General features: G+C 45.4%; 2 protein-coding genes across 3 annotated transcripts; both read left to right on the top strand.

The window, feature by feature from the left end:
* The first annotated feature begins 3,805 nt into the window (after positions 1-3,805).
* zgc:158803 (LUC7 domain-containing protein) lies at positions 3,806-9,356 on the top strand. Its single transcript, XM_038978681.1, has 9 exons — positions 3,806-4,374; positions 4,859-4,953; positions 5,622-5,720; positions 5,951-6,061; positions 6,317-6,460; positions 6,826-7,002; positions 7,152-7,339; positions 7,446-7,634; positions 8,100-9,356. The coding sequence occupies exons 1-9, from the start codon at positions 4,314-4,316 to the stop codon at positions 8,404-8,406; spliced, it is 1,371 nt and encodes a 456-aa protein (XP_038834609.1). The 5' UTR covers positions 3,806-4,313; the 3' UTR covers positions 8,407-9,356.
* Positions 9,357-9,811: 455 nt separating this feature from the next.
* Positions 9,812-20,314, top strand: pane1 (proliferation associated nuclear element). 2 transcript variants are annotated; one of them, XM_038978805.1, is made up of 6 exons: positions 9,812-10,023; positions 10,111-10,190; positions 10,429-10,524; positions 10,633-10,712; positions 18,165-18,256; positions 19,418-20,314. In XM_038978805.1, exons 1-6 carry the CDS (start codon positions 9,967-9,969, stop codon positions 19,565-19,567), a joined length of 555 nt encoding a protein of 184 aa, XP_038834733.1. In that variant the 5' UTR covers positions 9,812-9,966; the 3' UTR covers positions 19,568-20,314. The 2 variants fall into 2 exon arrangements, with proteins under 2 accessions (XP_038834733.1, XP_038834731.1); XM_038978803.1 differs by having other exon boundaries at positions 9,816-10,023; positions 10,426-10,524.
* The last annotated feature ends 2,444 nt before the right edge of the window (positions 20,315-22,758 follow it).

Consider the following 22,758-nt stretch of genomic DNA (forward strand, 5'->3'; position numbering starts at 1 on the left):
ATGAATTTTCTAATTATCAATTTAAGCAATATACCATACTGTCATACAGTGCAATAGTAATAAGTATTTTTATTTCTTCTTCATGTTTGTCTCAGGAACTGCAGGCTCGTCTGACTGAGGAGATCAGCCGCATGCGCCACTTCATCACAGGTCAGAGGTCAGGAAATGTCTCCCCTGGCAACTGTGAGCGCAGTCCCTCGGAATTGGAAGTAAGAATAAAGTTTGACATTCTGATTAGTTGTATTGGAAGCAGAACCGGATTCAAGTACATGTTGTATTTGACCATTTGTTATTTAAATACCTTCTTCTGTGTATGACTATTTTCAAATTCACAGCCTAAAACAAGTATTTCTATGAGTATTTGAATGGTTATTTGTAAAAAACAAATAATCGACCAAATTGTATTTGAAAGTATACCTGGGTTTAATGCATTATGCATTGGAGTGTATTTGAGTATTTCCAAACACATTTCAACATTCAACTGCTTGTTTTTTCAAATAAAGATGATCTGAATACTTGTTTTGAAGTGTATTGAAAAGTAATGGAAATTCCTGAATTAGTATTTGAAACTAGGTCTGATTGGAAGCAAGGCTTACATCGGAGTTGCTCTATTGATTGGTGTGTAGATTTGTGTCGGCCATTGGTGATTGGTCATGTTGTAATGTTGTCCTCCAGATGCTGCCATCTATTGGCTGGACCAGATTCATTCAAAATCCTGAAAAACCTGCCTCAATGACGTGCTGCTGGGGTCCTAAAAATAACCATGTAGAACAACTAGTACTGGTCATCAGTGACATCAGTGAACTATTCATTCATTGACACGATACTGGTGAAAGAATTGTGGAATAATCTTCATATTGATGAGTATTGCATCACTAAAAATGACCAAAAATACTAAACCGATGTATCTGTGTTGCCCTCCAGATGCTGCTACGAGCAAAGGAGATTGAGGCCGAGTACCTACAAAAAGAGATTGGCTGTCTAAGGAATGAAGTGCAGTCTCTAACTAAGGTACTACTGGTATATTCTGTATCCACATGATCAACCCTTACAAAATCCTGATAGCACACCATTAACACAAATACTGATCTTTAGTCAAATGTCCCTCATCATCTTGTCCTAAGGTACTTGCATATGTCGTTTCTACTGTTCCACTCCAGACCAACCATTCAACCACCATACGTGTTTACATACACACACACACACACACACACACACACACACACACACACACAAACAGAATATGGATAAGAAATGTCACTCTACTGGTCTCCTCTGTGTTGGTCTATGACCCCCCTCTAGGAGAAGCAGAGTTTGTGTGACCGCTACAAGGAGGGGTACGTGGAGCTGATTGGGATGAAGGGTCGCAGTGAGCTGGAGATCAGGGACCTCAGGGAGCACCTCAGACTGGCTAACGCAGCGCTGCATGAGGGGAGAAGAGACACCTGAGACTGGCTAACGCAGCGCTGCAGGTGGGGAGACAAGACCAATGAGACTGGCCAACGCAGCGCTGCAGGAAGAGATAGAGTTGTTGGATGGATAGTTGGATACCTGCTGTGAAGAGCCAAGAAGCCATACAATAGCACAATGTTTGTTCTTCGTTATGGCTGGCTGTGGTTAGCCTGGAATTCTCCAAACTGATATGCTCAGTTTCAACATATAGCAAAGTGAAACCGTGGTGAAATAGAGCACACCAATCTGGATTCCAGGCTAGGCTGTGGTTGGAGTTATAAGACCAAAGAATGCATGTTTTATAGAATGACAGGGACAACCACGAAATAACACCAAAGAACATACCCCAACAAATGTGTTGTTATTTTTTTTGTTTACACACGTAGACTCTTTATTGAGTAAATAATAAGACACATGCAAGAGTGAAGTCTGACTGTGCTGTGACCTCACAATGATATCAAATAATATGTAGTAATCCGTGGCAAGGAGGTGAAAGTGGGACTAAAAGGGAGGAGAGAGAAAAAAGGAGATGGAGAGGTGGATCATGATGAGGGCAATCTTCTCCTGTAGGGGGCATCTCTCTCTCCTTCCTCATATTGGCATGCCATCACTATTGCAAAGCACCTTGGGAAGGAATGAAAATGCAAGCAATGTCAATGGTCATTCATTTTCACAGTTGTATTATTTCTCTTCATTCTCTTTTAGATAATCATTGGCACCATTTCAACATGTTCCATCATGGCTGTTTGGATTAGGTACATACCATTATGTAAATAAGATTTTGCACGCATGCACTCTAAACTACTGTTAGGGACAATAGTATATTAAAGAGATGTTTTATTTTAGGGTAGCCTGTGTGTCACCCTGGGTCTAATAATGATATTAGCCTTTTATACATCAATAGCTGTATCAATACATCTCTTCTCATCACTGACCTAGGTTCAGTCGTCATCGTCATCATCCTCAGGGACGAAGATGTCATGCTCCTCAAGTAGAGCCGCAAAGTTCTTGCTGATCAGAGTTCCCACGTACAGGAAGGGAATCACTACAGCGGTCATCCGGATAAGGCCGAAGGATATCTGGGTGATAGGGGCGAAAGAAAGAAATTCAGAATATCTACAATCTGAAAAAAGGTTACTACATGAACTAAAACCGCTAATATCATACAGAAACATGACCACATCAAGCAACATACACCATATATGGCTCAAAGCCTCAGATGAGATAACATGGGATTTTTCAGAATGCATAAATCCTCAACAATTTCCTTGATTCACATAATAAATGCAGATGCTCAGGGTGCCATACTCATAATACAATAAATTATGGATCTGAAATGTTTTATTTCCCACAAACAGGCTAATTCAATTGATATCGACTTTGACCTAAACATGGAAACTCCAATACCCCCTGGGATTTATAGTTGTGTTAATATGTTACACTGGCATATTCTGTGTAAGCCAATACTTTATTACATAAAACATTTACATATTAGCTTAATAGTATAATTTTTCGACGAAAAGTGGCTAAAATAATGACAAATGACTTCCGTATCAAACATACACAAGTTCATTGGCTCCCGCAGTTGTCTCTCCAAATTCCTTAGAATGTGATTGGCAAAGACTGCTGTCAGTCTGCTCCAAGAGTCAGGATCCTCCCACATTATGTGTAGGGTTACCCAGCCAGCTTACTAACCGACTGGACCATGCATGAAAACTCACTTTATCCGGCTTTGGTTGAACACCGCCATTTGCTGTTGATACCGCATTTCGACATTGGTTCAGTCTCGTTGTGTTAGACGGTTTCAAGACGATGTTACGGCTTACCACCCCCGTATTCCTCGATACGAGGTTCCGTGAGAGCCACAGGACAGCTGTCGCCATTTTTCCAGTTTGGGATGGGCGGGACAGCAATGTTTATGGGTGGGTTCAGGGCGTATGTCTATCCGTGGTGTTGGCCGAATGCCAAATGCATTTTATGACGACAGCAAAGATCAAACAACAAGACATTAATAAATACATGTAATGCACAATGTATGAACAGTCATATATAGAATAGATAATTCCAGACTTTTTGTATTATGTGCTTCTCACACACTGTCCTTGCCCATAGAATCCAGTTTAGGCCTATGTGCATTCATATGCCATCTATGCTACAATTTCATTGCGCTTGTACTTGTACTCAGTTGTACTTGCGTTACTTGCGCTAGCATTGACATTTATTATAGCGCTTTTTTCTTTAAAAAATATAGAAATACGTACGATATCTGACGACAGAGAGATCAAAATGACGTTATGTGCCATTCAGCCAACCAGCGCGCGAGGACTACAGCATTTTGTGCGGTTCAGCCAACCAGCATTTCCTTCGAGGCAGAGCGCGCTCGGAAAGAGGAGGAAGTCGAAAAATAAAGGACACCGAATTAATAAATACGTTAGAATATGTCTATGATATTTACGGTCTAACAAGGGACTGTGGTTGGTCTCACAACTACCTAAAAACCTTCGGGTTTACCTCAATAATCCGAATTTGAAATTACACTACCCGCCACTCAGCATACTGTCCCCTCGCCATACTTCGAGTTGAGAGACGAACGGGAACGAGAAACATTTCGGAATAGGTTTAGCTACCTAATATTTACATTGTAAATTTGTATTACAAACTTGATAATTATAAACGTTAAGGTGGTGGAAGGTCTCAAGAAAAGGTTTTAGCGAGCTAGTTTGTTTCAAACTATTCGTCACGAGAACTTGAGGTTCTCTGAGAAAAGTTGTTCGACGTCCACGAGCCGTCAGAGGCCTGTGGTCGAGGCTACATGCAGCAGACACCATCGGCGTGTAGTGTCGGTGACATAAACAAGAAGCATGTCGGCTCAAGCGCAAATGCGAGCGATGTTGGACCAGTTGATGGGCACAAGTAGAGATGGTGAGTAAACGACAAGCTACATTGTTTCAGTGTCGCTCGATGTTTCAGAGGAAATGTTTTTAACTAGTTGTTATCATGCTAGCTGACGTTAGCTAGCTAAGCTACCTTAGCCTGGGGACAAATGGCTGAATGCTAACGACGGCTAACTACTTGTTGTGTTCACAGTAAAGTAAACACAAGGAACATTCCGTTTCAGACCTTGTCACATTGTTGATGTTTGCTAGTTGGGATATTGTTGGCCCACGAGATGCTACTGACTGGCTGCAGCTAACGTTGGACAGATAGCTAGTTTAACTTTAGCAAGCTAATCTAGTTTTGGTTTCAGGAATGAATGATCCACATGGGCATCCGCACCCACCGTAATCACAATTTTGGATAATAGGAAGGTGGTGTCTGGTATGCACACAGCTATTGCTTCTTGCGATTGACATGACATTGCTCAGCTCACTAACTCTCTCCCCTTGTCTGATTTATTTTCGTGTAGGGGACACCATGCGCCAGAGAATCAAATTTACAGATGAGCGGGTCTGCAAGAGTCATTTGCTGGACTCCTGTCCTCACGACATTCTCTCCGGCACTGTGAGTACATGACATCTTACTTAGTCCAGGGGATCCCAAACTTTTTTTGCCCCGTGACCATATTTTGATATATACATTTATAAATCATTGGGGCTTAGACAGTCTATTACAAATCACTATTTCAATCTGAAGAAAGTATGGTTTGAAGTATTGGGAAGTTCAGAAGATCATCAGGCAATCCTTTTGTATGCTCTTCTGTGTAGAAAAGAACATCTTCATTGATTTAGTGCCTGGTCTTGTCCACTCTGTTCTATTGTGTTCTGCCATTGTAGAGGCAAACAGAAGAAGCGCACATGTTCCTGAGAGTCTTATCTTTCAGTGATGGGATAATAATATTTTGTAGCTTAAACGGTTCTAAAGATAGATCCACATTTTGTAGGAAGAAAACAGAAACCGCTGTTTATTACAATCACATCTAGCGACTACGGAGTTTACTGACGTAACCCCGGTTCTATGAACCAAGCACGATGTATTTATTGTATTTTGGAGTTCTCTCGTGGCCCCATTTTACAATCAGGTGACCCCCAGTTTGTGAAACACTGTCTTTGTCACAATGGTTGTGTGTAGTAGTGTTTATAGAACACAATGTCAATTGCACTCCTGAGTACAGGACTTATAGGTACAGCTTTGAGTGAATGATTTAATGGATGTTTCTTGTCGTCGTATAGAGAATGGACCTGGGAGAGTGTGTGAAGGTCCACGACCTGGCCCTCAGGGCTGACTTCGAGATAGCATCCAAGCAACAGGAGTACTTCTTTGAGCTTGACGTGAGTCATGTTGGACTGTCACGTACCTAGTATACATGTTTACCACACGTACACACACACACACACACGTTTCCTCTGCATGCAAACTCCATGTGATCTATTGATCAATGGATTGTCTCTTTCTCTCCCTCTTTTTCTTTTCTTCTGTTTTGTCTCCATGTAATATCTATTGATGCTTTTTCTCTAATCTGGTGACTTTAAACTCTCCTCGTCATCCCCTGTCACTGCAGGCTGCTGAGCACCTTCAGTCGTTCATCGCTGACTGTGACCGCAGAACTGAGCTAGCAAAAAAGAGACTGGCTGAGACGCAGGATGAGATCAGCGCTGAGGTTGCCGCCAAGGTGACCGACCCCTGTTGTTTGTCTTACTTAGATAGTTCCCCACATGCTCATTAGGTGAATTGACACTATAGTTGGAATCCAATTCCATTGTATGTGTTGTTGTTCTGGTTTTTCTAGATGAATGTATCTGGTTAATTTCAGAAAATGACATTTCAACCGTGTATAAGAACCTGTAGTTAAAATGAGATTCTGTCACTTTGTTGGTCTGGTTGTCAACGTGTCATAATTCTAACCCGTTCTCTCTGATATCAACAGGCTGAGCGGGTCCACGAGCTGAACGAGGAGATTGGTAAGCTGCTGGCCCGGGCGGAGCAGCTGGGGGGCGAGGGGAATGTGGAAGAGGCACAGGAGGTCCTGGAGAAGGTGGAGAAGACTCGCGCAATGAAGAAGGAGGCAGAGGTCAGTTGGCAGGCGGTCAAGGATGGTTGTGGTCACAACCAATCATGGAAGCTAGGAATTGTACTGTGATTAAATAAAGATTAAATTGTTAAAACATTTTTTTATATATGTGTATTTGTATGTATATACAAACCTGTTTCAGCAAGGCCTCTTAGATGTTTAACAGCCAGGTATAAGAGGAATTTCACATGTGCACTCAAAAATAAATCCCAAAAGTCAGTCAATATCAGTCATTTGAAAGTGGGTCAGGCATTTGTGTACTATGTCCTAATTAACGTTAGTCTTCAACACCGCAGCATACGCACTAAGAACTTTGCAGTGTCCTAGTTCTAACGTCAGTCTGGTTTACTGTTGCTTTCTCCCAGGACGTATACAGGAACTCGATGCCGGCGTCCAGCTTCCAGCAGCAGAAGCTCCGGGTGTGCGAGGTGTGCTCCGCCTACCTAGGTCTCCATGACAACGACCGCCGCCTAGCTGACCACTTCGGAGGCAAACTGCATCTGGGATTCATTGAGATCCGGGAGAAGCTGGAAAGGTTACGGGTGAGACACACCATATATCAGTAGTCAGAACCTAGTAGGATATCACTAGTTATGTAGACGTTTACCTTGCTTTTCAGGAAGTATAAAACCTGAGTTGTTGCGATGGATTTGTGTACTTAGTTACATGATTTGTTTTTTTCCTGCTACAGAAAGCCGCTATGGAGAAGCAAGAAGGAATGCGACTGAGAAGAAGGGAGGAGCGTGAAAAGGAGGAAGAGAGAGCAAAGGAGTGGGAGCTGGAGCGAGAACGAGAGAGGGAAAAGGAGAGGGAGCGCGAAACTGAACGTGTACGGGAAAGGGAGAGAGAAAGAGAGAGGGGGGAGAGAGATCGCCGGAGGTGAGCCAAATCTGACTTGTTCCCATCAGTTCAGACATCAAACAAATGCTTCAAAATGCTCGTTCTCTTGTATTTTAACAATCCACTTTGATGTATTTTTTCACAGGACAAGATCAAGAAGCGGTGAACGATACAGGGAGGGAGGCAGCTCATCCTCCCATCGCTCGAGACGACACCGCTCCTCTCGTCCCCGGGAGGAGGGAGGAGGAGAGCGGGACAGGGAAAGGGAACGTAAGCATAGACACAAAGACGGGCATCGCTCGCGCTCCCACTCTCACAGGAGCAAGAGGAAGAGGTGAGGCCCGAACAGACAGACAGGAACCCTGATGTGATACTTAGAAAATGGCAGATAGCCCTTATGTCACTAAAATCAAGCACCAACTAGAAGAGAACTGAATGAAATCGGGAGCTACTACTACCTTTTTTATTTTACCAGGTTGCCTGAACAACAAAAAACTTGGATGTTTTCTTTCCGTTGCAAAATGTTTTTCTACTTACCTTGTGCCCTAATGAACACGACCCACATAGCCCTTATGTCACTAAAATCAGGCAGCAACTAGATTAAAACAGGGAGGTACCTTTTTTATTTTACCAGGTTGCCTGGTTTTGCCTGTTTTTACATTGTAAAATGTTTTGCTATACTGTGCCCCAATGAATACGAACCAGCTCTTTCCAAACAGTTTGTCTGAGTTTAATTTTGTTTGTCTATCATCGGGTGCTTGATATTTTACCAATTCCTGATCTGTTTCCTTCTACCCAGGTCTTCCAGGGACAGATCCTCACACACCCGAGACAGAGAACCCCGCTCACCGTCTCAGCGCTCTCCGTCTGGGCGTTCACCCTCAGGGCGCTCCCCTTCCCAGGAGAGATGGAGGGAGAGCGGAGGAGAGGGACCACCCCGCTCCCGGGAGCAAGACGACAGGCCCGAGCCCATGACGAGGGAAGACCGGGAGAGGTCCACCTCTCCAGAGATGATGGCCAGGGGGAGAGAAAGAGAGAGGTCTCTGTCGCTAGAGAGGGATAGACGTTCCAGCTCAGATGGGGAGAGGGAGTCGGGGGAGATATGATACAGAGGGGGACATCCGAGGTAATGTTAGAGCAGGGGGGGTTTTAGAAAGATGGAGCAACAGCCCTTCACCTGAGCCATAACCCTTAGATGTTTGCAGATCTATAAGATGGAAACAATATGGTAGAAGCTACACTGCTTATACCTATCCAGACCTTTCAGATCCGCAATCATCAAAGGTTTATGGCCAGGTGGGAGGGAGTGAATTGGGACTGGCTGGAAGGGTCCAGGAGGGTGGTGAGTGAGTATGTGTGTTCATTCATGTTGAAGTGCGACATATAAATTGGGCGGAGAGGAAAAATTGGGACAAGGAAATCAGGATGGGAGCATGCAAAGATAGTTGGTGGAGCTTTCGATTGGGATGAATGGGAAAGACCTTGAACGAAAGAAAGGAAGGACTGGGAGCAACACTTTATTTCATGTAATAATTGGATATTGGGATGGGGTTAGTAGAGGGAGATGGAAGTTCTACCCATTTAAACATTATTTTATTTTAGAAATGCTGTTCTGTTTTGTTTAATCATCATTATGATTGAAAATGTTGATGCTGTTGTCATTCTCTGGGTTCCAACATGGATCCAAAGATCGGTTTCATATGGGGGAGCGCGTATAGTGTGTACAACTTTAGATTTATACACAAACAGTGATGAACAACCACATCCTTTGAAAGATAAACATACTTGAGAGTACCACTTAAGACTCTTCACACTAATATGGACATGTAGAATTCAATATAGTTGACAACGTACACAAGCATTTTATATACTGTTACTTTATTGGTATTCAGCAGAAACCCATGAATAGATGCATGCATTTCAGCAGAAACCCATGAACAGACAGACACACACACACACACAGTCCTTTTGCTGTGAGTCAAGGTGGATGTTTTGGGGGATCTACCTTGCTGTGCCATCTACTACAAAGTTAATAAAAGTCCTGCTTCCATTGTGACTCATGTTTCCTGTCCATTCTTAATGTTGGAATCCTTAGTTGAAACAACAAAGCAGACACCCCGCCTGCGTTTTGGTAAAAAGCTGAGGGATGCGCCTGGAGAACTGTAACCTTTCAAATTCATAGTCAGATATGGATGCCAGGACTGCATCCATGATATAAACAATTATGTTAACACTATATAACCTCAAAACATGGTTAACATTTTGTTTATTAACATTGGAGTATAACAAGCTTATACTTGCTCATGAGGCATTTATACATTACATTCAAGAATCAATGGGTATATATCATCCATTTAGCAACTATGGTTTCTAGCTTTAATTGACTATCAAAGAAATATCCAAGTTATTGTGCAAAGTGGAGGTAGCAGCAGGATTACATTTGTGTAGTTACACTTTTTAGACAGTAGATGGCAGTCGTGCTCCTTAAGAAAATGGCAGAAGAAGACGTCATGACGTTTAACGGAAGTTTGAAATTACGCGCCACAAAAGTCATGGATGAAAATTACTTTGTTACACCATAACATTGGAGTTGTCTATGAATTGTAGCTATTTAGTGACAGGATTGTTGAACGCGTTATAACACAATTTGACTTTTTGGAAGTAAAATGTCTTTACTCAAACCATTTAGTAAACTTCCTGGGCTTAATACGGCCAACATACTGGTAAGTGGTCCTGTAAGTAACGTTGGCCTAGGTAGCTAGCAAACACACGTTGTTAACGTTAATCAATGAATGTGTTTCTTATTTCAGCTGGTGGAGAACGAAGAGCAATTTCAGCAGAAGTTAGCTGACACTGTTGTTCTTCAAGAGAAGACTGTCAACGTCAATGTGTAAGTACTGAATTGAGTTCTCAACTAGCGAGCTAGGTAGGGGTTTTGACTAGAAGGTATACCGCTACGGACGGAAGTGACTTTTCGTAACATGTTAGGAGAATTAGGTTAAAAAAGGATTAGGGTTAGCAAAAATGCTCTCCTAACCTGCTACGAAATGTCACTTGACGAAAGTAGCTGTATACCATCTAGTCACAACCCTTCTAACAGTCTTGTCTTCTTCTTTCTGTACCAGAAGGTTGGCCAGAAGCCTCCCACTACCCATGGAAAACGAGGAGTCTCGGCCACGGATAGATCTGGTGGTTTTCATCATTCACCTAACCTCAGAGCTCAGGTACATTCACATACAGACAATAAGAAGCATCCATAGGGAGATGGACCTATTGTGTGGCTTTACTGGCCTCGTCTTCCAGTGGTAATGCTACTGCTTTTCTCTCCTCAGCTTCCAGTCAGCAGAGACCTCCCTCAAGTATTTAGACCCAGGTTACTTCCAGGGCAAAGTCTGCTTCCTGGTTACCAATGGTAAGGAAATTAACTCTCCTGTCTATCCTTCTCCTTTATTCATCTTTCATCAACACTTATCACAATTATTATATATATTTTTTAAATTTGTACTTTTACCCCGTTTTCTCCCCAATTTCATGGTATCCAATTGGTAGTTACAGTCTTGTCTCATTGCTGCAACTCCTGTACTGAGTCCTCCGAAACACAACCCAGCCAAGCCATACTGCTTCTTGACACAATGCCCGCTTAACCCGAAAGCCAGCTGCACCAATGCGTCTGAGAAAACGAAGGTTACCTATGTAACCACGGTTATGTGAACAATATGGATCACTCCAATATATTGGTATCACTCCGCGGCGGAGGAATACATCCGAGGTGAGGATTTACAGATTTACTCCCGTGTACACCTGTGTCACAGCTGGGGTCCGCCGGTTCTCTACATCATTTTTGAGGTGCCTCTATTTATTCTTATTTTTTATTTTTATTTTCACCTTTATTTAACCAGGTAGGCCAGTTGAGAACAAGTTCTCATTTACAACTGCGACCTGGCCAAGATAAAGCAAAGCAGTGCGACAAAAACAACAACAGAGTTACTTACACATGGGATAAACAAACGTACAGTCAATAACACAATAGAAAAATCTGTATACAGTGTGTGCAAATGAAGTAAGGAGGTAAGGCAATAAATACGCCAATAGTGGCGAAGTAATTACAATTTATCAATTTACACTGGAGTGAGATATGTGCAGATGAGGATGTGCAAGTAGAAATACTCGTGTGCAAAAGAGCAGAAAAACAAATATGGGGATGAGGTAGGTAGTTGGATGGGCTATTTACAGATGGGCTGTGTACAGCTGCAGCGATCGGTAAGCTGCTCTGACAGCTGACGCTTAAAGTTAGTGAGGGAGATATAAGTCTCCAACTTCAGTGATTTTTGCAATTTGTTCCAGTCATTGGCAGCAGAGAACTGGAAGGAAAGGCGGCCAAAGGAGGTGTTGGCTTTGGAGATGACCAGTGAAATATACCTGCTGGAGCGCGTGCTACGGGTGGGTGTTGCTATAGTGACCAGTGAGCTGAGATAAGGCGGGGCTTTACCTAGCAAAGACTTATAGATGACCTGGAGTCAGTGGGTTTGGCGACAAATATGTAGCAAGGACCAGCCAACGAGAGCATACAGGTCGCAGTGGTGGGTAGTATATGGGGCTTTGGTGACAAAACGGATGGCACTGTGATAGACTGCATCTAATTTGCTGAGTAGAGTGTTGGGGGCTATTTTGTAAATGACATCGCCGAAGTCGAGGATCAGTAGGTAGGATAGTCAGTTTTACGAGGGTATGTTTGGCAGCATGAGTGAAGGATGCTTTGTTACGAAATAGGAAGCCAATTCTAGATGCTTAATGTGAGTCTGGAAAGAGAGTTTACAGTCTAACCATACACCTAGGTATTTGTAGTTGTCCACATATTCTAAGTCAGAGCCGTCCAGAGTAGTGATGCTAGTCGGGCGGGCGGGTGCGGGCAGCGATCGATTGAAGAGCATGCGTTTCGTTTTATTAGATTTTAAGAGCAGTTGGAGGCCACGGAAGGAGTGTTGTATGGTGTTGAAGCTCGTTTGGAGGTTTGTTAAGTGTCCAAAGAAGGGCCAGATGTATACAGAATGGTGTCGTCTGCGTAGAGGTGGATCAAAGAATCACCCGCAGCAAGAGCGACATCATTGATATATACAGAGAAAAAAGTCAGCCCGAGAATTGAACCCTGTGGCACCCCCATAGAGACTGCCAGAGGTCCGGACAACAGGCCCTCCGATATGACACACTGAACTCTATCTGAGAAGTAGTTGGTGAACCAGACGAGGCAGTCATTAGAGAAACCAAGGCTGTTGAGTCTGCTGATAAGAATACAGTGATTGACAGAGTCGAAAGCCTTGGCCAGGCCGATGAAGACGGCTGTCTTTTATCGATGGCGGTTATGATATCGTTTAGGACCTTGAGCGTGGCTGAGGTGCACCCGTGACCAGCTCGGAAACCAGATTGAATAGCGGAGAAGGTACGGTGGGATTCGAAATGGTCGGTGATCTGTTTGTTCACTTGGCTTTCGAAGACTTTAGAAAGGCAGTGCAGAATGGATATAGGTCTGTAACAGTTTGGGTCTAGTGTCACCCCCTTTGAAGAGGGGGATGACCGCGGCCGCTTTCCAATCTTTAGGAATCTCAGGCGATGCGAAAGAGGTTGAACAGACTAGTTATAGGGGTTGCAACAATTGCGGCAGATAATTTTAGAAAGAGAGGGTCCAGATTGTTTAGCCCAGCTGATTTGTAGGGATCCAGATTTTGCCGCTCTTTCAGAACATCAGCTGTCTGTATTTGGGTGAAGGAGAAGCGGGGGGGCTTGGGCCAATTGCTGCGGGGCGTGCAGAGCTGTTGGCCGGGGTAGGGGTAGCTAGGTGGAATGCATGGGCAGCCGTAGAGAAATGCTTATTGAAATTCTCGATTATCGTGGATTTATCAGTGGTGACAGTGTTTCCTAATCTCAGTGCAGTGGGCAGCTGGGAGGAGGTACTCTTATTCTCCATGGACTTTACAGTGTCTCTAGCACCGTAGAGGAATGGAGTGATCTATATAGCTTACATAATCGTGGTTACATATGTAATCTTCGTTATGTTTCACTATATTGGATCACTCCAATATATTGGTATACCCGTACCACATTAGTCAGTGCTAGAGGGACCTGGTCAGCCAGCGGCGAAGTCCCAGTGCGGGACCAAGATGCAGGGACCGTCAATGTGGAAGGGGGGTCCCGACACAGTCCCCGGAAGCGGAGGTGACGCCCAGGACCGTTGAACCCACCGCAGAGGGAGGTGCAACATTTACCTGATAGTACCTAGCAAAGGTGCAAGAGGAAGCCCAGCTGGCCGCAGCACAGTTCTCAGCGAGGGGCACTCCTCTCAGTAGAGCCCAGGATGCAGCCACACCTCGTGTTGAATGTGCCACCACAGATCCCAACACTGGCATGCCAGCCAGGCGGGTATGCTGTTGTAATCGTGTCCACGATCCAGTGAGAGAGCCTCTGCTTTGATAGCCCAGGACTCTCTCACCATAACAGACAAAGAGCTGGTCTGTTGTTCTCACTGACCGTGTCCGCTCCACATAGGCAGCCAGTGCCCTCACAGGGCACAGCATGCCGGAGGGAGGCCCAGACTCCCCCGCCACTGCCGGGAGGTCATAAGCAGACAGGATAAAAGGGATGTTCACATGCCTGTCTGACAAAACCTTTGGGAGGAATGAAGATTTGAGGTGGAGAGATACACTCCTCCCCCGGTGTCCATCCTCTAGCACTCAGAACTTAACGAAAGAGCATGGAGCTCACCCTCCCTCTTCATGGAAGTAATTGCTACCAAGAAAGCCACCTTCATAAAGAGGTGTTTCAGGGAGGCAGACTCGAACGGTTCGAAAGGTGGCTTTGCCAAAGCTGCCAAGACCACATCGAGATCCCAGTTCACCATTAAGCGGGTCCTAACTGGACGCAGGCGACGAACCCCCTTCATAAACCTGAAGACCAAGGAATGGCGTCCCACTGGCCTGTCCATCCACCCCACATGGCAGGCAGATATTGTTGCCAAATGCCCTCTGTGTTGAGGCTGCCAAGCCCTCATCCAAGCGAGACTGCAGGTATTGGAGGACATACTGCACCCCACATGACTCGGGCACAACCTCAATACCAGTGCACCAAGAGCAGAACAACCGCCGGCACAACTGGTATGCCGCGGTTGTAGCAGGCGCCCTTGTGCTCTGCATGGTGTTCATTACACACTCCTGTAGTCCTAACATGGACCATTGGTACCGTTCAGTGGCCAATCCCACAGACTGAGGCGGTGCTGCCTCGGATGCCACAAAGTTCCCCGGCCTGAGACAGCTGGTCTGGTTTCAGGGGAAGTTGCCAAGGTGTCCCAGACAACAGGGACAGGAGAAGGCTGAACCAGGGTTATCTGGGCCAGTATGGGACCACCAGAAGCAGATATGTGCGAGTAGAGACGCTAGACGTACCTGAGCCCAGAGGAGTTCCTGTGCTATAAGATTGAGGCGGTGTGACCTCAGTCCACCCTGATGGTTGATGTAAGCCACCTGTCTGTTCTCACCAGGACATGTCTTCCTTTCAGATGTGTAAGGAAAGACCGCAGGGCCAGCAGTACAGCTCAGCGTTCTAGTTTATTGATGTGCCTGCTGCTCCAAGGGGGTAGCCAACAGCCGCTGGCCAACCTGCCCTTGGTCACACCCCCCCCCCCCCCCCCCCCGAGCCGATCTGGGAGGCGTCTGTGCTGACCAGCTCCCGGCGGTACATCCTCAGCATCTCCACCCCACCTGAGAGAAAGAAGCGATAGCGCCACCTCAACAATGCCCTGAGGCCCTGTGCGGTCACCCGCAGCTGGCGGTGACGGTGGCGCTTCGGCTGCAGCCGGTGGGAGTTGAACCATTGTTGAAGAGGCTGGAGGAATCATCAACGAGGCCGCCATCAGCAAGCCCAACAGGCGTTGTCAGGGCAGATACCACCCGCCCCTGCCCAAAAGTGGTTGATAAGATCGCCTGAACCCTTCAGGTGGGCAGGCGTGCTCTCATGAGGACTGAGTCCAGTTCCATGCCAATGAAGGCCACCCTTTGGGTGGGTGTCAGATGACTCTTCTTGTCGTTTACTGTAATGCCCAGCCTGCCGATGCGGGTCAGGAGTATGTCTCTGTCTAACAGGACCTGGGTCCTGGTCGGGGCACAAATCAGCCAATCGTCCAGGTAATTGAGAATCAACAGTCCTCGGGATGTGAGAGGTGCCAGGACAGCGTCCATGCATTTTTTGCAGAACCATGAATTTGTAAGCCGTCCCTTTGAAAGTGAATCGGAGGTACTGTCAATGAGCTGGGTAAACAGGAACATGAAGTACGCATCTCCAAGGTCCAGCGTCACAAACCACTGGTCCCTGGACACGGCCTGCGACACGCGGCTGGGGACAGCATGTGGAACCTCAGTACCTTCAAGTACCCATTGAGGTTGCGAAGGTCCAGAATCGATCAAAACCCTTATTCTCTTTTTGAGACCACAAATTAAGTGGAGTAGAACCCACTTAGCCGTTCTGATGTCTCGATCCTGCGGATGGCACCCTTGTCGAGGAGTGAGGAGATCTCCAGCCGCAGGGTATTCTTCAGGGGGGTTGGCCACCGTGGTGACACGAAAGGCACCTGAAGGACGGGGGCCGTCACCGGAATTGGAGTCGGTACCCCTTGAGCATTGTGGACAACACCCAGGGGGACTCCACACCCTCCTCCCACTTTGCCATTTGAGACCGGGAGAGGCGGCCGGAATAGTGTGTCAGGGGTCCTGCCGGGGCCCGCCTCTCCTCTGGCGCCCCGAGCGCCTGGGTCTCCCATGCACGTCCCTATGGCGGTGACAGTTGACACCATCACACCTGTAACAAAGGGAAGCCATAAGTTCAACCAAGACAACAAGGCCACGGAGCAGGGGTCAGACGCCCTGGGAGAGCTATGTCGTGACCCCTTTGGAGGAATATGAACCTGGTACTGGTACTAAATTACCCAGTACCGCTGCAAACACCGGGTAGACCCATGTGGGGAAAAACAGGCTGTTGCTTCAGCGCACGCTGTGCTGCTCCCGTTGTCGTCCCTTAGCACAAGGCAATGGGGCAGGAGAGGGACCCCACCTTCTGGAGCAGGGAAAGCAGACAAGACACCTCCATCACTTCCCGGAGGAGCTCCTATGTGCCCTCCTGCAGGTAGGCCTGCAGCAGCATGGTCACGTTTGTAAGGCAGCCAAGAGAGAAGAGGGACCCATGTGTGGCTTTCAAGTCCGCATCAAATGCTCTGGGGGGGGGGGTCCCGCCCTGGCAGAACTCTCCTGCAAGGGGAACAGGGAACAGCTGTTGTCGCCTCATGCCCCCGTCCAGGACTGGCAGCAGATGTACTCTGCCTGCGGTGGCTCCGGCCTCGCTTCCTGGGAAGGGTACTGGGCCCAGTAGAGGGACTAACAGCTCGCTGCCGCACCACTCCTGCGGGAGGGAGCTCGTCCCCAGCCTGAGCCCGAGCCTGGCCGACCCACTCGCGCATGGCCTCCAATTGCGCCAGGTGCAGGCATTCTGAGAACACCACACAAAACAGGCATACAGTAGGGTGTTCCACCGCCCTCTCTCCGAGTGGCTCACACCCAGGCAGTGCATACACGAGGTATGCGGATGCCCAGGGGGGATGCCACCATCACACCTGTCACGAAGGGAAGCCATAAGTTCAGACAAGGCCACGGAGCAGAGGTTCGACGCCCTGGGAGAGCTATGTTGTGACACGCTTGGAGGAATAGGAACCCGGTGAGGGATAAATTACCCAGTACCGCTGCAAACACCGGGCAGACCCCTGTGGGGAAAAACAGGCAGACAAAAAAACAGCAACCAGGTAATGGATTTGATTTATTCTGTTTTTTTTTTACACCAATATTACCTACCGGTTTCATATCCAAGCAGTAAAAACGGAACCACTTGGAGTAACACCCGTTAAGGAACTCCAAAGTTAATGTCTCATCGTAGTGGAAAGCCCACTACGATACTCTTACACTCTGCAGGGGAAAGAACATGAAGGATAATTAACAGAGAACCAGCAGCATGTTAAGGCAATTCACAACACACACACAGAACAAGCCAGTCGGCAAGTTGTGTAAGGTAAATTACAGTTTGTGGCAGCAAGAGCCACCAATATATTAATGCACACGGAGTCGTAGTGTAACGCTAATGAAACGCAAGCATGACAAACCACAGGCAGAAGATACAGATCAACCATGCACAGCGAGTGGAGCACTGAAGAAGAGGGGCTGGCCATGTGGCCAGCTGCTCCAGGCTGCAAACAGCCAGTGAGTATACTTCCACGCAAGATATTACACTTACCAGTGACTTACCAAGCGAACTTCAGAAAGTTTGTACCTCAAAACATACTGACGTCCGCCGATAAAATGAAAGAGAACGTGACGCGGCCTTGGGGTCGATATATAGGGGCGGGCCCCAGCTGACACAGGTGTACACAGAAGCAAATCTCTAAATCCTCACCTTGGATGTATCCCTCCGCCGCGGAATGATACCAATATATTGGAGTGAAACATAATACCATACACCTGGAGACCGTGTCAGCGTGCATGCGCCGGCCCGCCACAGGAGTTGCTAGAGCGCGATGGAACAAGAACATCCCTGCCGGCAAAACACTCCCCTAACCCGGACGACGCTGGGCCAATTGTGTGCTGCCCCATGGGTCTCCCAGTCGCGACAGAGCCTGGTCTCGATCCAGGATCTCTAGTGGCACAGCTAGCTAGCACTGCGATGCAGTGCCTTAGACCACTGTGCCACTCGGGAGGCCCTCACTTATCACATTCTATCATCATTTTGTTGAAAGATTTCTATCATCTGTGTGTTTGTGGTGTGTCTGTGTCTCCTCCAGCTCGTAATGTGTCAGTGCCCCCTGAGCGGCTGGTCTCTGTGAGGAAGCTGGCTGCATCCCTCCACTGCCCCTTACTGTGTGCAGAGGATCAGGTATGAGTCAACTGTATAAGTTAATGCATAGACATGATTGACAGGTAAAACACTATATTTGTATTTATTATGCATCGCCATTAGCTGCTACCAAGGCAGCAGCTACTCTTCCTGTGGTCTGGCAAAATTAAGGCAGTTATACAATTTTAAAAACATTATTTATTTGTATTTAACCTTTATTTAACTAGGCAAGTCAGTTAAGAACAAATTCATATTTACAGTGACGGCCTGCCCCGGCCAAACCCGGATGACACTGGGCCAATTGTGTGCCGCCCTTAGGGTCTCCCAATCACGTCGGGTTGTGAAACAGCCTGGAATCAAACCAGGGTCTGTAGTGACACCTCTAGCACTGAAATGCAGTGCCTTAGACTGCTGTGCCACTCGGAAGCCCCAAATACATACATTACAATACATTTATAAGAGAATTCACAATACACTGTGTGCCCTCAGGCCCATACTCCACTACCACATATCTACAACACAAAATCCATGTGTACATGTGCGTATGTTATCATGTGTGTATGCATGCATGTCTGTGCCTATGTTTGTGTTGCTTCACAGTCCCCGCTGTTCCATAAGGTGTGTTTTTATGTGAAAAAATAAAAATAAAATAATCTGATTTTACTGCTTGTATCAGTTACCTGATGTGGAATAGAGTTCCATGTAGTTATGGCTCTATGTAGTACTGTGCGCCTCCCATAGTCTGTTCTGGACTTGGACTGTGAAGAGACCATGTCTTGTGGGGTATGAATGGTTGTCTGAGTTGTGTGCTAATCGTTTAAACAGACAGCTCGGTGCTTTGAACATGTCACAAATACAAGTAGTGATGAAGTCAATCTCTCCTGTACTTTGAGCCATCCTAGGGCCAGCCTTGCTGCCCCGTTCTGAGCCAATTGCAATTTTCCCTATGTCCTTCTTGGTGGCACACGACTGAACAGTAGTCCAGATGTGACAAAACTAGAGCCTGTAGGACCTGCCTTGTTGATAGTGCTGTGAGTTTGTTTGTTTATTTCATGAAGCTTGTGTTATGAATAGACTGACAGAAATACATATTATATTGATACAAACTCATTATCTTTTATAAGTGTGTCATTGTTATTTCATGAAACTTTTTTTTCTCAATTATTTATTTCCTCCATCTTCCTTTCTTTCTCCACTCAGACAACAGAGGGGGTGACCACGGCAGCACACCGATTACTGGCCATTCTCAAGGTAGCGGCCGGTCTTGTCCCTATGGCAACTGGTCTCTACCTGTCCACCTTGACCCGCTGCACTGTGCCCTCTGACATTGACCAGCAGAACTTTGAGTGATCTTTGACCTTTAACCCAGTCCAGAACATCACCTGGACGAGCCAAGTCTGGTTGACCAGGTAGTTACATGGACTGTTACTTGTGCTCAATAGCTATTGCGGTCTCTAAAACAGATAAATGTAACAGGTTTATATAGAGTGCACTGCATGTGATATCATACATTTTTTGTTTGTATATACAGTATGTTTACCATGCACTTAGTACCTTTTTTTAAAATACATTTTTGGTTTTGTTCACATCGTTAAACTTTTAACCATTTACATTTTTTTTTGCTTTGATCTCATTTGTAAAGAAATTGTCTGGTATCTTTGTAAATATAATTGAGGTTACACACTAACCTTACTTTTTAGAATGTCACTTGTTGCTGTGTCAATATACTGACATTAGGTGGAGTGCCTGCTGCCTGACGAAAGCCGTTGGTTCAATGCCTCCAAATTGCTTTCTGGTTGCTATAGAAACAGGATGATAGAAAGGACGTGGTTTTCTGGGATACGCCCAACATGGTGACGAAATTGAACCATGCAATTGATGTCCCCTTTCATTATGTAGTGTTTCTTTGACCTATGTGAGAAATAAACGGCTTAGCTAGTTGATACAATCTTAAAGATGCTTTATAAAGGTTTTGTAAAATTTCAGCCAGTAGTTTTGAAAGTGCTCACGAGCCAAAATGGGTTCCTGAAAATTGTGTGCAACGTCAACCATTTTGTATGTATAAAATTAAAAAAATACAATTCATACAATATGTTACAAATGTGTATGTGCTTAAGATCCTGTTAAACCTCTTTAATTGTGAACCAGCTATTTGAAGACTCCTGACCTCCTCACTCCTACCCGTCTCCCTCCTCCCACCTATTTCCTCTATCCCTAAACTCGAAGTTCACATCCCCTTCCTGTTCAGATCAGGTATTTTGATAACCCTTGGTTGAAGATCTCCAGTGTGCTATCCCACTGGACAAAGACATCAGTTCAACGTCATTTGATTGAGTTTTCAACTAACATAAATTCAATGTGAAATAAACATATTTGAACCATGTAATTGGATTTAGGTTAAAAGTTGGGTGAAAAACAAACATTCCCTTTACAGTGAATACTTTTTTTGCATATCGAAAAGTTTTCCACATTGATTCAACATCATCAGATGTATTTGAAATAGTGTGGAAACAACATACAGTTGAAGTCGGAAGTTTACATACACCTTAGCCAAATACATTTAAACTCAGGTTTTCACAATTCCTGACATTTAATCCTAGTAAAAATTCCCTGTATTTGGTCAGTTAGGATCACCACTATTTTAAGAATGTGAAATGTCAGAATAATAGTAGAGAGAATGATTTATTTAAGCTTTTATTTATTTTATCACATTCCCAGTGGGTCAGAAGTTTACATACACTCAATTAGTATTTGGTAGCATTGCGTTTAAATTGTTTAACTATGGGACAAATGTTTCGGGTAGCCTTCCACAAGCTTCCCATAATAAGTTGGGTGAATTTTGGCCCATTCCTCCTGACAGAGCTGGTGTAACTGAGTCAGGTTTGTAGGCCGCCTTGCTCGCACACGCTTTTCCAGTTCTGCCCACAAATTCTCTATAGGATTGAGGTCAGAGCTTGGTGATTGCCACTTCAATACCTTGACTTTGTTGTCCTTAAGCCATTTTGCCACAACTTTGGAAGTATGCTTGGGGTCATTGTCCATTTGGAAGACCCATTTGCGACCAAGCTTTAACTTCCTGACTGATGTCTTGAGATGTTCCTTCATATCCACATAATTTCCCTACCTCATGATGCCATCTATTTTGTGAAGTGCACCAGTCCCCCCTGCAGCAAAGCACCCCCACAACATGATGCTGCCACCCCCGTGCTTCACGGTTGGGATGGTGTTCTTCGGCTTGCAAGCATCCCCCTTTTTCCTCCAAACATAACGACGGTCATTATGGCCAAACAGTTCTATTTTTGTTTCATCAGACCAGAGGACATTTCTCCAAAAAGTACGATATTTGTCCCCATGTGCAGTTGCAAACTGTAGTCTGGCTTTTTTATGGCGGTTTTGGAGCAGTGGCTTCTTCCTTGCTGAGCGGCCTTTCAGGTTATGTCGATATAGGACTCGTTTTACTGTGGATATAGATACTTTTGTATCTGTTTCCTCCAGCATCTTCACAAGGTCCTTTGCTCCTGCTCTGTGATTGATTTGCTCTTTTCGCACCAAAGTACGTTCATCTCTAGGAGACAGAACGCGTCTCCTTCCTGAGCGGTATGACGGCTGCATAGTCCCATGCGTACTATTGTTTATAGTTGAACGTGGTACCTTCAGGAGTTTGGAAATTGCTCCCAAGGATGAACGACTTGTGGAGCTATACAATTTTTTTGTTTATTTCTTTTGATTTTCCCATGATGTCAAGCAAAGAGGCACTGAGTTTGAAGGTAGGTCTTGAAATACATCTACAGGTACACCTCCAATTGACTCAGGCTAATTGACATCATTTATCAGAAGCTTCTAAAGCCATGACATTTTCTGGAATTTTCCAAGCTGTTTAAAGGCACAGTCAACTTAGTGTATGTAAACTTCTGACCCACTGGAATGTTGATATAGTGAATTATAAGTGAAATAATCTTGTCTGTAAACAATTGTTGGAAAAATGACTTGTGTCATGCACAAAGTAGACGTCCTAACTGACTTGCCAAAACTAGTTTGTTAACAAGAAATTTGTGGAGTGGTTGAAATTTTTAATGACTCCCACCTAAGTGTATGTAAACTTCCGACTTCAACTCTAGATTCAACCAGTTGGTGCCTAGTGGGATATACATCCTCTCCTCCTCATCTTTCTCTCCCTTTCATCTCTTAAGGTGTCTCTGTCCATCTCATGGACAGTGTCTTCCTCTTGCTCTTTACCTCAGTTCTCTACTGCTCCTCAGGGTGATTCAGTGTGTATGTCGTGTCGCGACTGGTTTAAACATCTTGTTGACGTCTGTGTCGGCCATTGTTGGCTCTAGAGTCTGAGGGACCTGTTGCCAAATCCTTTCTGCACTGTAGAACATGACAAATTGAATACTGCATTTCAGAAGAGTTTTGCATTCTGCCATCTGAAATGGAGATGTCTGCACAGTGTAACACACACAATCTGCCACATGTAGACACACACACACTGTCACATTGTGCTAAATCATTCAGTATGTAATAAGTATGCAGGGGGTGAC

Source organism: Salvelinus namaycush, chromosome 39 (assembly GCF_016432855.1).
Source record: "Salvelinus namaycush isolate Seneca chromosome 39, SaNama_1.0, whole genome shotgun sequence".
Classification (NCBI taxonomy): domain Eukaryota; kingdom Metazoa; phylum Chordata; class Actinopteri; order Salmoniformes; family Salmonidae; genus Salvelinus; species Salvelinus namaycush.